We start from the raw sequence: 13,118 nt of genomic DNA, 5'->3' as shown, positions 1-13,118 counted from the left end.
ACAAAGAAACATCCAAAACTACAAACTTACCATTGTTTAACCTAATAGATATTTAATTCACATAAAAAAATGTTTAAACCTGAGTCTTTTGTTTCAACACATTGTTGGCAGAAATTAAACCTGAGAAATAGGATAACCAAGATCAAAACCCCATTAATCTACATCAGTGTAGGCTGAACGCTAACCATCTACATATGACACGAAATGGCTTAAAAGATTAAAGAGTAAATACAAGACATTTACAACAAAGTAAAACTATCAATTTAACTGAGGCATTCCATCAAACACCTTGAGTGTAATCTAACAATCATCGACTCTCACATAAACAATAATGATTCAGATAAGAATTTACAGTGTTCACAACATCCCATCGATCAAATCCATAGACAAAAGTTGAGAGAATGTTCGTACCTTAGGTTTAAGAAGAAAGGCGATGATTTTACTATCTTTAGACTATTATTTGGTCGATTTCACTATTTTGAGTCCGATTCCACTCTCTTTAGCCACCATCGTTCCATCAATGTGTTGTGTCTTTGTAGCAGAAGTAAGAAATGGTGAGTATGGCGTATATATAACCGACATTTAGGGTTTTTAGAGGCTAAGAGGGTCGATGTCTTGCTAAGATTTTAGTATTTCAAAATCAATTTAATTTTGGAAGGGACCGGATATCAATGAGATTATGAAATCGAATTTGTTAAACCAGAACTACTACATTCAGAGAAAGAGATGAAGAAATTGACCTGTGAAACCAAAACAAAAAATCTTCATCCAGGTGGTGGCTGATGGATCTAGGTTACGTAGAAGAAAAGACTGTAGGTTAAATGAGCCCCAAATCACTATAGATTTTATGGGATTACATCCCTGATTTCTTGAATTTGGGGGCTGATTTATCGGTTAGTAAGTCTTAATTGTTTCAAACGCTAGAGCGAGAATGAAGCGAATGGGGTATTAAGAGGTAGAAAAGGGTATTTTTGGAACTTCACATACAAACATTGAGCGGGAAATTTCGTTGGGGAAGGGTTCAACAACTACCACGTGCACATTGGGGTACTGTTTTATTAGAAGAGAAGATTATTAGCACATGTTAAAAAAAAATCGACGATCATATTCATTTCATGTAAAACACAACTTTTGGTACCTTGAAACAAACCTAAAAAGACTTTATTTATTTACATCTTTTCTCGATTCTTTAAATTTTCATTTATATTTTTTTCTTATCCATCAAGCCAATGAGTCATGATCACATATTTGCAATGTTTTAAAAACATGTTTGAACCAGTTGGATCGGGAATCGGGGAGGGAGCGGTTCAACTATCACAAGTTTTTACATTGATTTCTGAACCGGATTGAACCAGCCGGTATTTAGAAAAATTCGGTTGAACCAGTCAAAATAAACCGGTTAAACCGAATAAAATCACATGAAAAAGAACAATTTACATAATAAACTTTGGTGATTATTTTTTCATATCTATTTAGTTTTCTCTAAATAAAAATATATGGTAAATGTTATAAAGTTTTTTTTTGATGTGTTTGTATTCATTTAAAACCATATTTCGTTACGGTATTATACTTTATTTTTTTTTTTGAAGTATATGGATTGATGTAAAACACTAAAACTTATGGTTATGTGTTATTTTAATATATTTGGATTCATCTACAACTTATTTTTATGTGTATTTTTAATGTTTGAATTTGTAAACATCAAATTTATGGTTTATATATGTATGTAGGAAAATAGGAAAAAACATGAAAACTATAGAAATCCGTTGATCCGGCGGTCGAACCAATTAAATCGAAAACCGATCACCATACCGGTTGAACTAAAAAACCAATTTTTAAAACATTGCATATTTGTGTTTATGTTCTTTTATTATTAAGATAAAACAAACATAACAAATAAACACATAAACAGAAGTAATATAATTAAAATTGGAATTTCAGAAATGGGCTACAAGAATATAATCCAATGGCCCAATTTCCGCAACCAAAGTCAGACAAAGCCCTAAAGAGCCCGGTCCTTTTGTTTTAATTTCCTGTTATTACTCGCTTTCTTCACAGCTGCAAATCTGCAAGTCTGAAACAATGGCGAACTACACTCTGCTTTGTCGCATTGCCAAATGTGGAACCCGTTCGTTTCTCTTTCTTCATGCTACCGGAGGCTGCTTTACTACAATTAGCACTAAAACACTGCTAAAACCTCTTTTTCAAGGTACCTTCTATTTCTATTTCTCTCCATCACAGTTGCAAAACGTATGTCAGCTTGATTATTCGGTTCCCTCAAGGATCATTTTTTTATCAGCTTCGTCAATTTAAGCTGATTTGTTGGATTGTAATTTTTATCTTGGAATAAAAGTGAAAATAGATTATAAGATTGCGGATTCGACCTCTTTTATGTCTTCTAAGAGAGTGGTTAGGGTTAGTTTATAACAAAATGACCACCATTATGGTTCAAAGCGTCGATCACTCTCAAAACTCATCAAAATTTGAAACTGTTATATGTATTTCAAACAATATGCATATCTCTTCTGCAGCAACAAGAACATTCGCAAGTGATACCAACTTTGTTTCCCTTTTTGATAAAATGACTGTGGGTAATCAGAGGAAGTACTACATGTTGGGTGGGAAAGGAGGTGTTGGAAAGACAAGTTGCGCCGCATCTCTTGCCGTAAAGTTTGCAAATCACGGCCATCCCACCATTGTAGTTTCTACAGACCCTGCTCACTCTTTAAGTGACTCCTTCGATCAAGTATCCACTTGGATACACCTCCTCCAGGTTTAGATGAAGCTATTGCAATATTAAAGGTGAGTACTTTTTGCAACTTCTTGATAATACATATCAAGAATGATTCTTTACAGGTAATGGAGTTTGTAGATTCACCAGATTATAGTATGTTTACAAGGATAGTCTTTGACACTGCATCTACAGTAAGCAACATAATTGCATCTGTCAAAATTCAACAGATTGTAATGCTCTATGTCTTGATTGTCATCCAAATTCTTGTTTCATGTAGGGTCATACACTTAGGCTTTTGTCTTTGCCAGACTTCATGGTTGCATTTATTTCAAACCTTTGAGTTTAACGTATGATTGTGTGTGTATGTGTGTAACAGGATCAAATGCGTGCGATTGATATGATCCAAAAGGATCCAGAATTGGGTAGTTTAGATGTAACTGAAGCGCCTTTGGTTGATGTGGAGATAAGGGGAATTCCAGCTCTCCAGTTCATGGGGGATATGGTTTGGAAGTGATGCAAAATCAAGTTTTACATTTTTAAAGTTTAGTTTTGTGAAAGGGGGTGTTTGGATGTGCATTTTAAAACAGTTTTGTGTAATTATTGCGACTTGAAGAATGAAGTTGCAATCATGTTTTTAGTGTTCTTTTATCAATATCCTTATACAATGATTCGACCCACTATATGTTTGGGTATTATGAAGTATGAACTTTGTATTAGGATAATGAAATAGTAACAAATGAGGATGATATATTCTTACTATTACTAAATACACAGTACTCATTAAACAGGAAGATGAAATAGCAATTTTCAAACGTTATAAATAATTATAGGAAAGTAAAGATCAACGAAGCTAAATTTGTCATATTTTTCCTTAAATATGACAGTTTGTAACCGAATTTTAATTTGTCCAAGAGATGCTCCCAAATCTAAATCTATCTATTTTCCTTTTTCAATGTGTATTTATTGGTATTTAAGAACATAGATTTCATATATGGTCACCCTATTATTAGCGTGCCGAATTAATTTTGGTTTGAAAATACAACACATATATTGGAAAGAAGCATATATTTGGTTAAACCATATTTTTGGAATATCGTTTTCTACACCAAACTTGATGTAGCATTTGTCCGTTGAATATCTTAGACACTTTAACACGTCAAAGTAGACATGATTATGTATTTGAGTCTCATTGTTCTTATCTTGTCATCTCTATTTATAATAAACCAATTTTGTCATATTTAACTATATACAATACTATGTTTAATTAAGTAAATTGCACGTAAACGAAATGTCTCCAATCAATTTTTGTTCTACACGACATACTCATTTACCCTTAAAATTTTGATTTATATGTTTATATTATTAGTTTAAACAATGAATTCAATTACCTAAAATCAAGTTCAATATATTTTTGTTATTGTGTGACTTGGAATTTGTTAACCCGAATGAATAAGAAAATGAAGAAACCTAAGGTTCTTCAATAGCATGGACCTTATTTTATTGGTATACGTATGTAAATCGATCGAACCATATTAAATATTATGTTGTTTTATATTTTATATTTTTCTATTGTTTTCTTGGCGTAACATAATGAAATTTGATCCCTACTTAAAAAACAATTCTTATTTAATTATAAATGCACATCATGTTCCATTAAATGTTACTTGGATACACTTTCTGAAAACATAAATTTGTTAAAAATTACCTTATGTTTTCTTCCAAATAATTGAATTAAATCTAATAGATTTAGTTGGCCAAATCTCAAAATAAAACATATTTATGAAAACGATTTTGGTTATTAAAAATAAAAGTGAATAACAATTGTCCCAAAAAGCGACTCGGGTGAGTATTCCACTTCCGAACAGCCAAACACTATAGAGATGTTCAAAGTTTGATGATTCCGCTTTTGAAGGGACACTTTTTCGATCTGCAATAAAATATCAATTGGACACCAATCCAAGGTAAATTCCTACCAATGCATCTAATCCATAACCCAATCGCACTTATTTTATGTGGATGAGCTTTTCGATCTCTTCACTGTTTTTCCTTGAATTCTGATTGCTTTTCATTGTCTCAAATTCACTTATTAGGTAAATGCTGCAATGCCTTAAATCACACAAGTATCTGTTAATTCTTTGATGCTTATAGCTTTTCAATCGAATTAATGAGTTCATCCATTCTAAATTGCACTCAAGAGCCTTCCAATCGCACATGCATCTCGATCGTTTATTCGTTATTGTTAATTGAATTAGTTTGTCCATACGTTCCAGGTTGTATTGAATACTTTTTGAACTTTTTTAGGTTTATACACTTTTAACTTTATGAAATAGCACCTATTCAATTACAATGTTGCATCAAATCTGGGGAGAAAAAGGAAAGGGAAAGGGACACGACACCTAATTTAAGTAGTTTTTGTAGTTCATAAGATTCTAACTTCGGCATTGTCACTTCCACGAACAACCATTTGCTGCATAAAACAACTTGTTTGACTAGTAAGAATCAGGTAAGTGAATCCATACTCTTACTGATTTTATTGTTTTATAGTTTCACTTCCCCCTTTACTGCTGTTACGTTTATCACTTCTATGACAAGAAGATAACAACCACCAATCCACCATAGACACATTCTTGCATGTCACGACACTACTATGAGACATGCCACTAGCACAATCTTATCATCTAAAACAGTCATGATTCATGCATGATAACGATAATGAGGGTTCCATGATCCTGACTTAAATATACTCTTGGATAACCCCACTCCTAACCATGATTGGACAATCTTATTGTTTAATTACTACTCTATTCTCAAGAATAAGTATAAGAGGCACACTTTCCTTCAACATATTTCTCTCAATAAAGAGATAGATACAGTTATTTTGTTCAAGTTTAGACACATAATAAGTCTATTATCAATTATCTAATCTTTCCAGGGACCACTAGTCTATATAATATTATGTAGCTTTCCTTGCACAAGGCTATTTTTCTCTCTTCTAAGCCACATATTTTGTCATAATTATCTTATCTTTGCAGTTGGAAAACTATGAATTAAACAATCACAATTGACATTACCAAAATGTTTACATATGGGCAAGATCCCGATGTTGTTCGGTGGGGTCTCCAGCTGTTTGATGGTGGGCCATATTGTGGATATGGTCCACAAAATTATACAGATTGTTATCATGATCAGTATTCTAGAGAAGAAGCCAGTTATCACACGGAATGCATCACCACAGAAAATGACAAACTTGCCCTTCAAGAAAACACATCCCCTTTTTTGGTTGCAGAAGCGTCTACACCTTCTTGTGAAGACATTGATCATTCACAATCATCATTTTATCTTCAAGATTCACTTAACCAGTCTATGGCAAACTACAGCCTTGGTAATAAATCTACAAACTTTCTTTTATTTAAGTTTTTTTCTGATGTTTATATATTTTATCTATAGAAGATGATGATGATGATGATGATGAGAACACAAATGATAGCCCTACAAGGCAGTTTGACTATGGTGAGGAATTGTCTTACTCATTGGAGTTGAGTGATGATGAAGTAGGCAAGAGGTTGAATCAGATGGCTTCTGTTCCTGTAAGTCTCGTATTTCATCATTTATAAATTATTATGTTTTTATGAATTCAATAAATAAATTAAAAACTTGCTGCTGGATTTCTGTAGCATGTTCCCAAAGTCAATGGAGAAATTCCTTCCTTAGATGAAGCAACTTTAGATCATCAAAGGCTACTCGATAGGTATTACACAATATCATAATTTCTTTTGTAGTCAATTAATAACAAAATGCTTGAAAACTTTTTTTTCTTTTACAGACTGCAGTTATATCAATTAGTAGAGTCTAAAGTTCAAGGGGATGGAAATTGTCAGGTGAATATTTTCAATCTATGATATTTTTTCTCAAATATACAAATAAATCCTGAACAAAATTATATATTTCATTTTTTTAGTTTCGAGCATTGTCAGATCAAGTTTATCGTACAACTGAACACCATCAATTTGTGAGACAACAAATTGTAAATCAGGTTAGTCTGAAAATTGTTATATTTTTTTATAATTATTTGAATGAAAACCGTATTTCCTTTTGAATTCTGATATTCTTTTTTTTTTTTTTGAAAAAGCTTAAATTACACGCAGATATATACGAGGGATATGTCCCTATGATGTATGATGATTACTTGAAGAATATGGCCAAGTATTTTTCTGTTCCTTTTATCTGTTACTTTAGCAACATTTTATTCCTGATATATCATCGTACTTTATGTTTTAATTTTTTTTAAGGGTTGGTGAATGGGGTGATCATGTCACGTTACAGGCTGCTGCTGATTTGGTATAAAATATTCATCTTAATTTAATTTTTGTTATTTGTAAAAAAAAAAATGAGATGCAGTCTAATTCATATTGTTCTTATGTTTGCAGTATGGCATCAAAGTTTTCGTAATCACATCATTTAAGGACACGTGTTATATCGAAATTGTTCCGAGTGTTCAAAGGTCAAATCGAGGTACATTATTATATAATATAATAAAATAAATACTCAACATATTTAAATTTGAATTTATGGGATTAATTTATTTATTTCAGTAATTTTCTTGAGCTTTTGGGCTGAGGTTCATTACAATTCAATATATCCTGTGGAAGGTAAAGATTGAAGTTGTTAATTTAAATTTTAAATACAAAATTAGTCTAATTTTGTACGTATTTGATATCCAGATATCCCGAATATGCGACCATGAAAGAACTGATGTCGAAGATGATGATTTGAGTGGTTATTGCAACTCTCTACTCTCTTCCAGCTTATTATATCATTAAACATTCTTGTGAAATAATATACTTTTACTTTTACTCCTTGTTAATTGTTATTGCTTCGTTCCTATTATTAAACAAGAATCTCACAAATCTTTGACTTAAAAAGTCAAAGAGAAGATGATCCGTTGACATTCCAACGAGAACAAAACCAAAAAACTTAAACCAGAAAAAAGTACATAAACTGATGCATATGATACAAGTTCATCGATGGGTGCTAATGGGGTCGGGTCGGTCAAACATTAAGTCAAACCGCAAGGAAGGCCCACTTTTTTCATAACTAAAATAGACAAATCCAGATCACTGTACAACTATGATAGCATCATGTACAGGTTGTTATAACATCATTTCTCTGAATCTGAGAATCCTTGATCTGGAAAAAGAGAATTACCAAAAGAGCATAGATTTTACAATTTTTCCATGGCCCACCGTCGGCCAACCCTCAAATCTTCCTTTTCGTCTTTATCTCATCTTCTTCGACTTGCATCAGCAGCGACGTAAACGACAAGTTTGGGAACAGGTTGAGCTCCGACGTCCGTTGATTTTCCGGCGCCACCGCGGTATCTCTGAAGGAAGTTGGAAAGAGAGAGGGGTCAACATGGTGGAGGAGCCATTCGATGGTTTGGCCGTCGGAGCGGTGGCCGAGTTCCCGGGTGAGTTGGAAGATGCGAGCGGCGCAGAGCGCGGGAACTCTGACTCTGAGACCTCTTCCGTTTACCTTGGTGTGTCGGTTCTTCTTCCTTGCGGCGGCGGAGGTTGTCGGAGTTGGATTTGGTGGACCGAGTTGAAGAGGATTGCTGGTGGATGGTTGAAGATGGTCCATTCTCTACTCTCTAGTCTCTAGGGCTTTTCGTGGTTTGGTTCGAGATGGGTTGTTTTGTTTCTATGCGATTTTTCAACTTTGAGTTTCGTGGGTCTCTTGTATTTTATTCTAAATTTAAATTAAAAATGAAACCAATTTGGTTTGAGACGAGAAGTATGTTTTTTCTCTAACATCTTTGACATTCTTAAAGGTTCTTCGAATACCACTCAATATACAAAAATTAAAATAAAATATTTTCGTTATATGAACTCCATCCATTTCAAAATTAAAATGGCAAGTTTTGTCGGAGTTTTTAACCAAAATGGTGTTTTTGAAAAAAATATTTACCAAACAGGTGTGCTTTTAAAAATATTTACCAAATAGGTATAGTTTTAAATTTTTTTTATTTTTCTTAAAATTTCAGTTTTTTTAATCATTTTGCTGATTTTTTATCATACATTTTTTATTTTATTTTTTACTTTTTGCTATAAAAAAAGGTGTTTCTTTTGTTTATATACATCAAACAAGAGAAAAAATGGTTTGTACACCGGTCAACGGATTAAAAAACAAAAAAATAGAATGTTTTTTTTTCCTAATTTATTATTATTATAGTATCTACATAAGAAATAAAAATCATTTTTTATTGTTTTGTATTATTCGTTCAGTTTTTTTTTTCTTGTTGCATCTAAACTCTAGATATACAAAAAGAAAAGAATTGTGTATTTTCAATATCTTTTTGTTTGGTTCATTCGATTCTTTTTTTCTTTTCAGATAGTGGTTATCGAAATAAGCTATTTCGAAGTTATTTATTTTGTAAGAAGCACACGTTGGTTTCGTAAACATTATACCAACAATTTTTAATCTAAACCAACAAAGATTTTTTATAAAAACTAACAAACATTTTTTTTTTTCAATATGAACCGATAAATATCATTTTAAGTAAAAACCATCTGAATAATTAATATAATAATAAACTGGAACATAAGAAAACAATTCTAAAATTAAACAATTGATTTGGTATATATTATTTTTAAATATATACATGTCGTAACATAAAAATAAGAAAAAAAAAACATTCACTTTTTTTGTGTTCTAATCCTTGGAGCAATGTAGAAACCATTTTTTTTTCTTTTTTTCTTATTAGATGTATATAAACAAAAGAAACACATTTTTTATTGCAAAAAGTAAAAAAGAAAATAAAAAAAAGTATGCTAAAAAACAGCAAAATGATTAAAAAAACTGAAATTGTAAGAAAAATAAAAAAATTTAAAACTACACCTTTTTGGTAAATATTTTTAAAATTACACCTATTTGGTAAATATTTTTTTCAAAAACACCATTTTGGTTAAAAGAAAAAAAAAAGTAAAATGTTTACAGCTAAAAGCATCTCCAATCCACTTTTATTTTATATTTTTTTTCTTATTTCTTCTTCAATTCTCCCCTATTTATTCTCTTATTTTGCGGATATGAATAGTATTGGGTGCTATATTATTCATTTCTTCCAAAATAAGGATGAACTTTACATTGTCCGTTTTAGTTCTTTTGGTTATATATTTATACATTTCTAGTTTACTTTTACCTACTAATTATAATTTAAATATAATATTTTATACTTATAATATTTTGTTATATATTAAATTATATTAATTAATTATAAACATAAAGTTTGTTTTTTGTTAATCAAATTCATATGAAAATTTAAATACATAATGAAATTTTAAAAAACGATAATGTATTTTACAAAAACTTATAATTAAAAGTGTGTATGTCTTATATATATATATATATATATATATATATATATATATATATATATATATATATATATATATATATATATATATATAATATTTATTTAAAAGTATGTATTTGTAATATTTTTTTATAAATGCATGTATAATATTTATTTTTAAGTTTATTAAAATATAATCTTTTGTATTTAATATTAATGTAATAAAAAAATATAGATTATATATTTGTTAAAACTAAATTAGTAGATGATTGTGTTTGACAATCTATATAAGTTGGAATAATGGAATATACTATAAATATACATTTTGAAGGTAAAAATGAGGGAAAAATAGAGTAGGGTTGGAGATGAAATACTATTTACCTCATTTTTTATTCTATTTTTAGGAGAAAAAATGGAGATGGATTAGAAATGGTCTAAAAGCATCCACAACTATCACATCATCATTCATTATTTTATACAATTCTATTAATTTTTATGTGATAATGCATTAAACTTTATAAATTCAATAGAATATATTTAAAAAACATTTATTTATTTAATAGCTAAAAAATGTATTTATTTAGTAGCTAAACATACATTAATAAAAATAAAAATGCATTTATTAAAAAAAATACAATAATTAAAAGACATTAACTAAAATTAAAATACCTAAGAAATACAATACCTACCTATGATTGTTTTTTTATCATATGTTCGTATGTTTTTAAATAAAAAAATCATATGGCATTTTTTCATAATGTGATTAATAATTTGTTTTTGCTTACTTTTACGCATAGACCCATTTTTTTCCTGAACTTTTGGAATTATAAAATCATATTACATACTTTTACGCATAGATCCATTTTTTTCCTGAACTTTTGGAATTATAAAATCATATTACATATATATATATATATATATTCCATACATATAGATTAATAAAAAAAATTACAAAAACTAATTTGTGATATTTATTTAAGGATTAAAAGATTTTCTTTTTTTTCCATTGAAGAGTTAATGACTATTAAACTTCAAATCTATATGTTTTTTTAGACAAAACAACTAATAATTTTTATTTTGAAATATATAGAAACGATGCACATACTTATTATTGCAGTTCTCTAAAAGTTTGTTTGATAGTATGGCCGTTGTCCTAAACATTTCTAGATAGTATAACAACTCCACAAAAGTATTGTACATAATATGGCATCGGCTCAAAAATTGTATATATTTCATGTGAAATTTTGTTTAAAGAATAGAAATCAATATTGAATTTAGTGAATACTCGTTAATTGATAGTGATAACGTATAATTGTTACAACTCTACCTTAGGGAACTGTATGAACGTGGACTACAACTTTTTGTTTACATGGGTTTTGTTGTTCCCGTCATCTATTTCTTTTGCTTTTTAAGTTGTTAGACCAATTTTTGACATGTAAAAAAAAAATCCAAATAAAAAATCATTATATATATATATATATATATATATATATATATATATATATATACACTAGCCGTTTACCCGCGCCAAGCGACGGGTGTGACAATTGTGGTTGAATGCCGAAAGATGAATTAAACTTTAGAAATGGAAACGTCAGCGATATATATCCAAGATTTGAAAACAGAAATTGCAAGATTTGGGGAAATACGAAGATAAGGAATGAACCGGGTCAAAATACCATAAGAATAGGGGATAAGAGATTTGATCTTTTCAACTGTTGACCAAATGTACTCTACTCTTTTTGTAATGCATAAATTGATTGTACAAATGCATTGTATGTTTCTACGACTTAAAATTCAGCATTTGACCAAAAATGCTTTATAAGGTAATTAAGATATTCTATGGAAAATGAATAACTATGGCAACATATACTGGAACCAATAATCAAATGACATGTATTCATCTATTTATTCACAAGTAATGTATTTGTTGAAGTAACTAGCCACAATGGAAAGTTTTCTTTGGCTGATGCTCTCTCCACATAAACCCTAAAGAAATATTGACTTGATCATTGGAGTTTCCTCCTGGGATCACCTCTCGAAGAACGGTTAACGAGCTCATTTTTTATGCTGCAGGGCTCGATGTAGGCGGTAATCCCACCGGATCATCTAGAGGAAGCCAACTAGCATTATTGGCATCATTCGTTGTTGTGACAACCGATAAAAAAAAGCTACATAATACTCATCGGAAATAATAGCGATAGAAAAAACAACATCGGGACCATCTAAACCCTAAAGCCCAATACGCCCCATGGTGTCACTTGCGTTGAACTTTGTCGCTAGTACACCACATACCACAACCGCAAACAATCGCGTTATCATCTCTATTCACACCAGTTACTCAACCTTGGATGCAACCATTCACACCGATGAACACCCAACCATTCCAACTTATAATCCCATCTATCAGCGAAACACAAAGTTCTTTCCCTACACTCATCCAAATGGGAACATACAACCTTTACTAGCTTCCCCTATTCTTTCGAAACAATTCAACCACAAATTAATAAACAAGATCGATGTTAGCTCAGCCAACACGGTTAAGAGGATACACACTGGTGACTCAACCACCAACCTCGATACCAATGGTCGGTAGCATGTTCGTGCAGATGAACATAAACCAACAAACACCGCCACATGCCACAACATATATCCCGACAACGACGATTCACACAATGCACAATAACACTCTTATATATCACACCCCCATATAACACAAGTTTCCCCTTGCATCCCACATATAATTTTTCACAAATATACACCCAGACCCCCTTAACAATAACCAAGACCTCACCCTTCATACCAGAACTCCACAACTATGACATACTAAGTACACAAGGCTACCCAATCTTAAAGATATAATGACACAACCTGTCTATATAGCTACATAGATACCTACGAGAGTCACATGAAATACCTCAAGCTAGATGAGTTGTTTGGGTGCACACACTTCCTATAACGCTTGATAGAAACACAGGGGCATGGTTTAAAAGTCTTGCACCAAACAAATGTAACATCTTAATTTTTCAGGTATTC

General features: G+C 30.9%; 1 protein-coding gene, 1 long non-coding RNA gene and 1 pseudogene across 6 annotated transcripts; 2 read left to right on the top strand and 1 right to left on the bottom strand.

The window, feature by feature from the left end:
• Nucleotides 1-250: 250 nt before the first annotated feature.
• LOC145029272 (uncharacterized) lies at nucleotides 251-908 on the bottom strand. The gene is made up of 2 exons (XR_013676437.1): nucleotides 741-908; nucleotides 251-531 (listed from the first exon to the last, which is right to left on the bottom strand). It is a non-coding gene; the product is annotated as an uncharacterized LOC145029272 (long non-coding RNA).
• A 1,140-nt stretch (nucleotides 909-2,048) lies between these two features.
• On the top strand, nucleotides 2,049-3,377 carry LOC145030303 (ATPase GET3B-like; annotated as a pseudogene). Its single transcript, XR_013676602.1, has 3 exons — nucleotides 2,049-2,209; nucleotides 2,532-2,776; nucleotides 2,812-3,377. The product of XR_013676602.1 is annotated as an ATPase GET3B-like (transcript).
• A 1,172-nt stretch (nucleotides 3,378-4,549) lies between these two features.
• LOC145032397 (OVARIAN TUMOR DOMAIN-containing deubiquitinating enzyme 12-like) lies at nucleotides 4,550-7,598 on the top strand. Of its 4 annotated transcripts, XM_078981182.1 has the most exons (12): nucleotides 4,561-4,695; nucleotides 5,036-5,237; nucleotides 5,767-6,116; nucleotides 6,182-6,321; nucleotides 6,409-6,482; nucleotides 6,558-6,612; nucleotides 6,693-6,767; nucleotides 6,864-6,937; nucleotides 7,024-7,072; nucleotides 7,162-7,246; nucleotides 7,327-7,383; nucleotides 7,456-7,598. In XM_078981182.1, exons 3-12 carry the CDS (start codon nucleotides 5,810-5,812, stop codon nucleotides 7,476-7,478), a joined length of 939 nt encoding a protein of 312 aa, XP_078837308.1. In that variant the 5' UTR covers nucleotides 4,561-4,695; nucleotides 5,036-5,237; nucleotides 5,767-5,809; the 3' UTR covers nucleotides 7,479-7,598. The 4 variants fall into 4 exon arrangements, with proteins under 4 accessions (XP_078837310.1, XP_078837306.1, XP_078837308.1 ...); XM_078981184.1 differs by lacking the exon at nucleotides 5,036-5,237 and having other exon boundaries at nucleotides 4,550-4,695; nucleotides 6,185-6,321; XM_078981180.1 differs by lacking the exon at nucleotides 5,036-5,237 and having other exon boundaries at nucleotides 4,551-4,695.
• The last annotated feature ends 5,520 nt before the right edge of the window (nucleotides 7,599-13,118 follow it).

This window comes from Lactuca saligna, chromosome 2, assembly GCF_052625555.1.
Source record: "Lactuca saligna cultivar CGN05327 chromosome 2, ASM5262555v1, whole genome shotgun sequence".
NCBI classification, from domain to species: Eukaryota; Viridiplantae; Streptophyta; class Magnoliopsida; order Asterales; family Asteraceae; genus Lactuca; species Lactuca saligna.
The sequence above is the reverse complement of the archived record's forward strand: the minus strand, read 5'-3'. Positions and strand labels throughout refer to the sequence as shown.

Bases quoted from the DNA above. Each gene is read 5' to 3' on its own strand.
- LOC145032397 (XM_078981180.1), top strand. From the start codon at position 5,810: ATGTTTACATATGGGCAAGATCCCGATGTTGTTCGGTGGGGTCTCCAG. The intron at 6,613-6,692 runs GTGAATATTTTC...TCATTTTTTTAG, and splicing joins AAGGGGATGGAAATTGTCAG to TTTCGAGCATTGTCAGATCA. The intron at 6,768-6,863 runs GTTAGTCTGAAA...TTTTTGAAAAAG, and splicing joins GACAACAAATTGTAAATCAG to CTTAAATTACACGCAGATAT.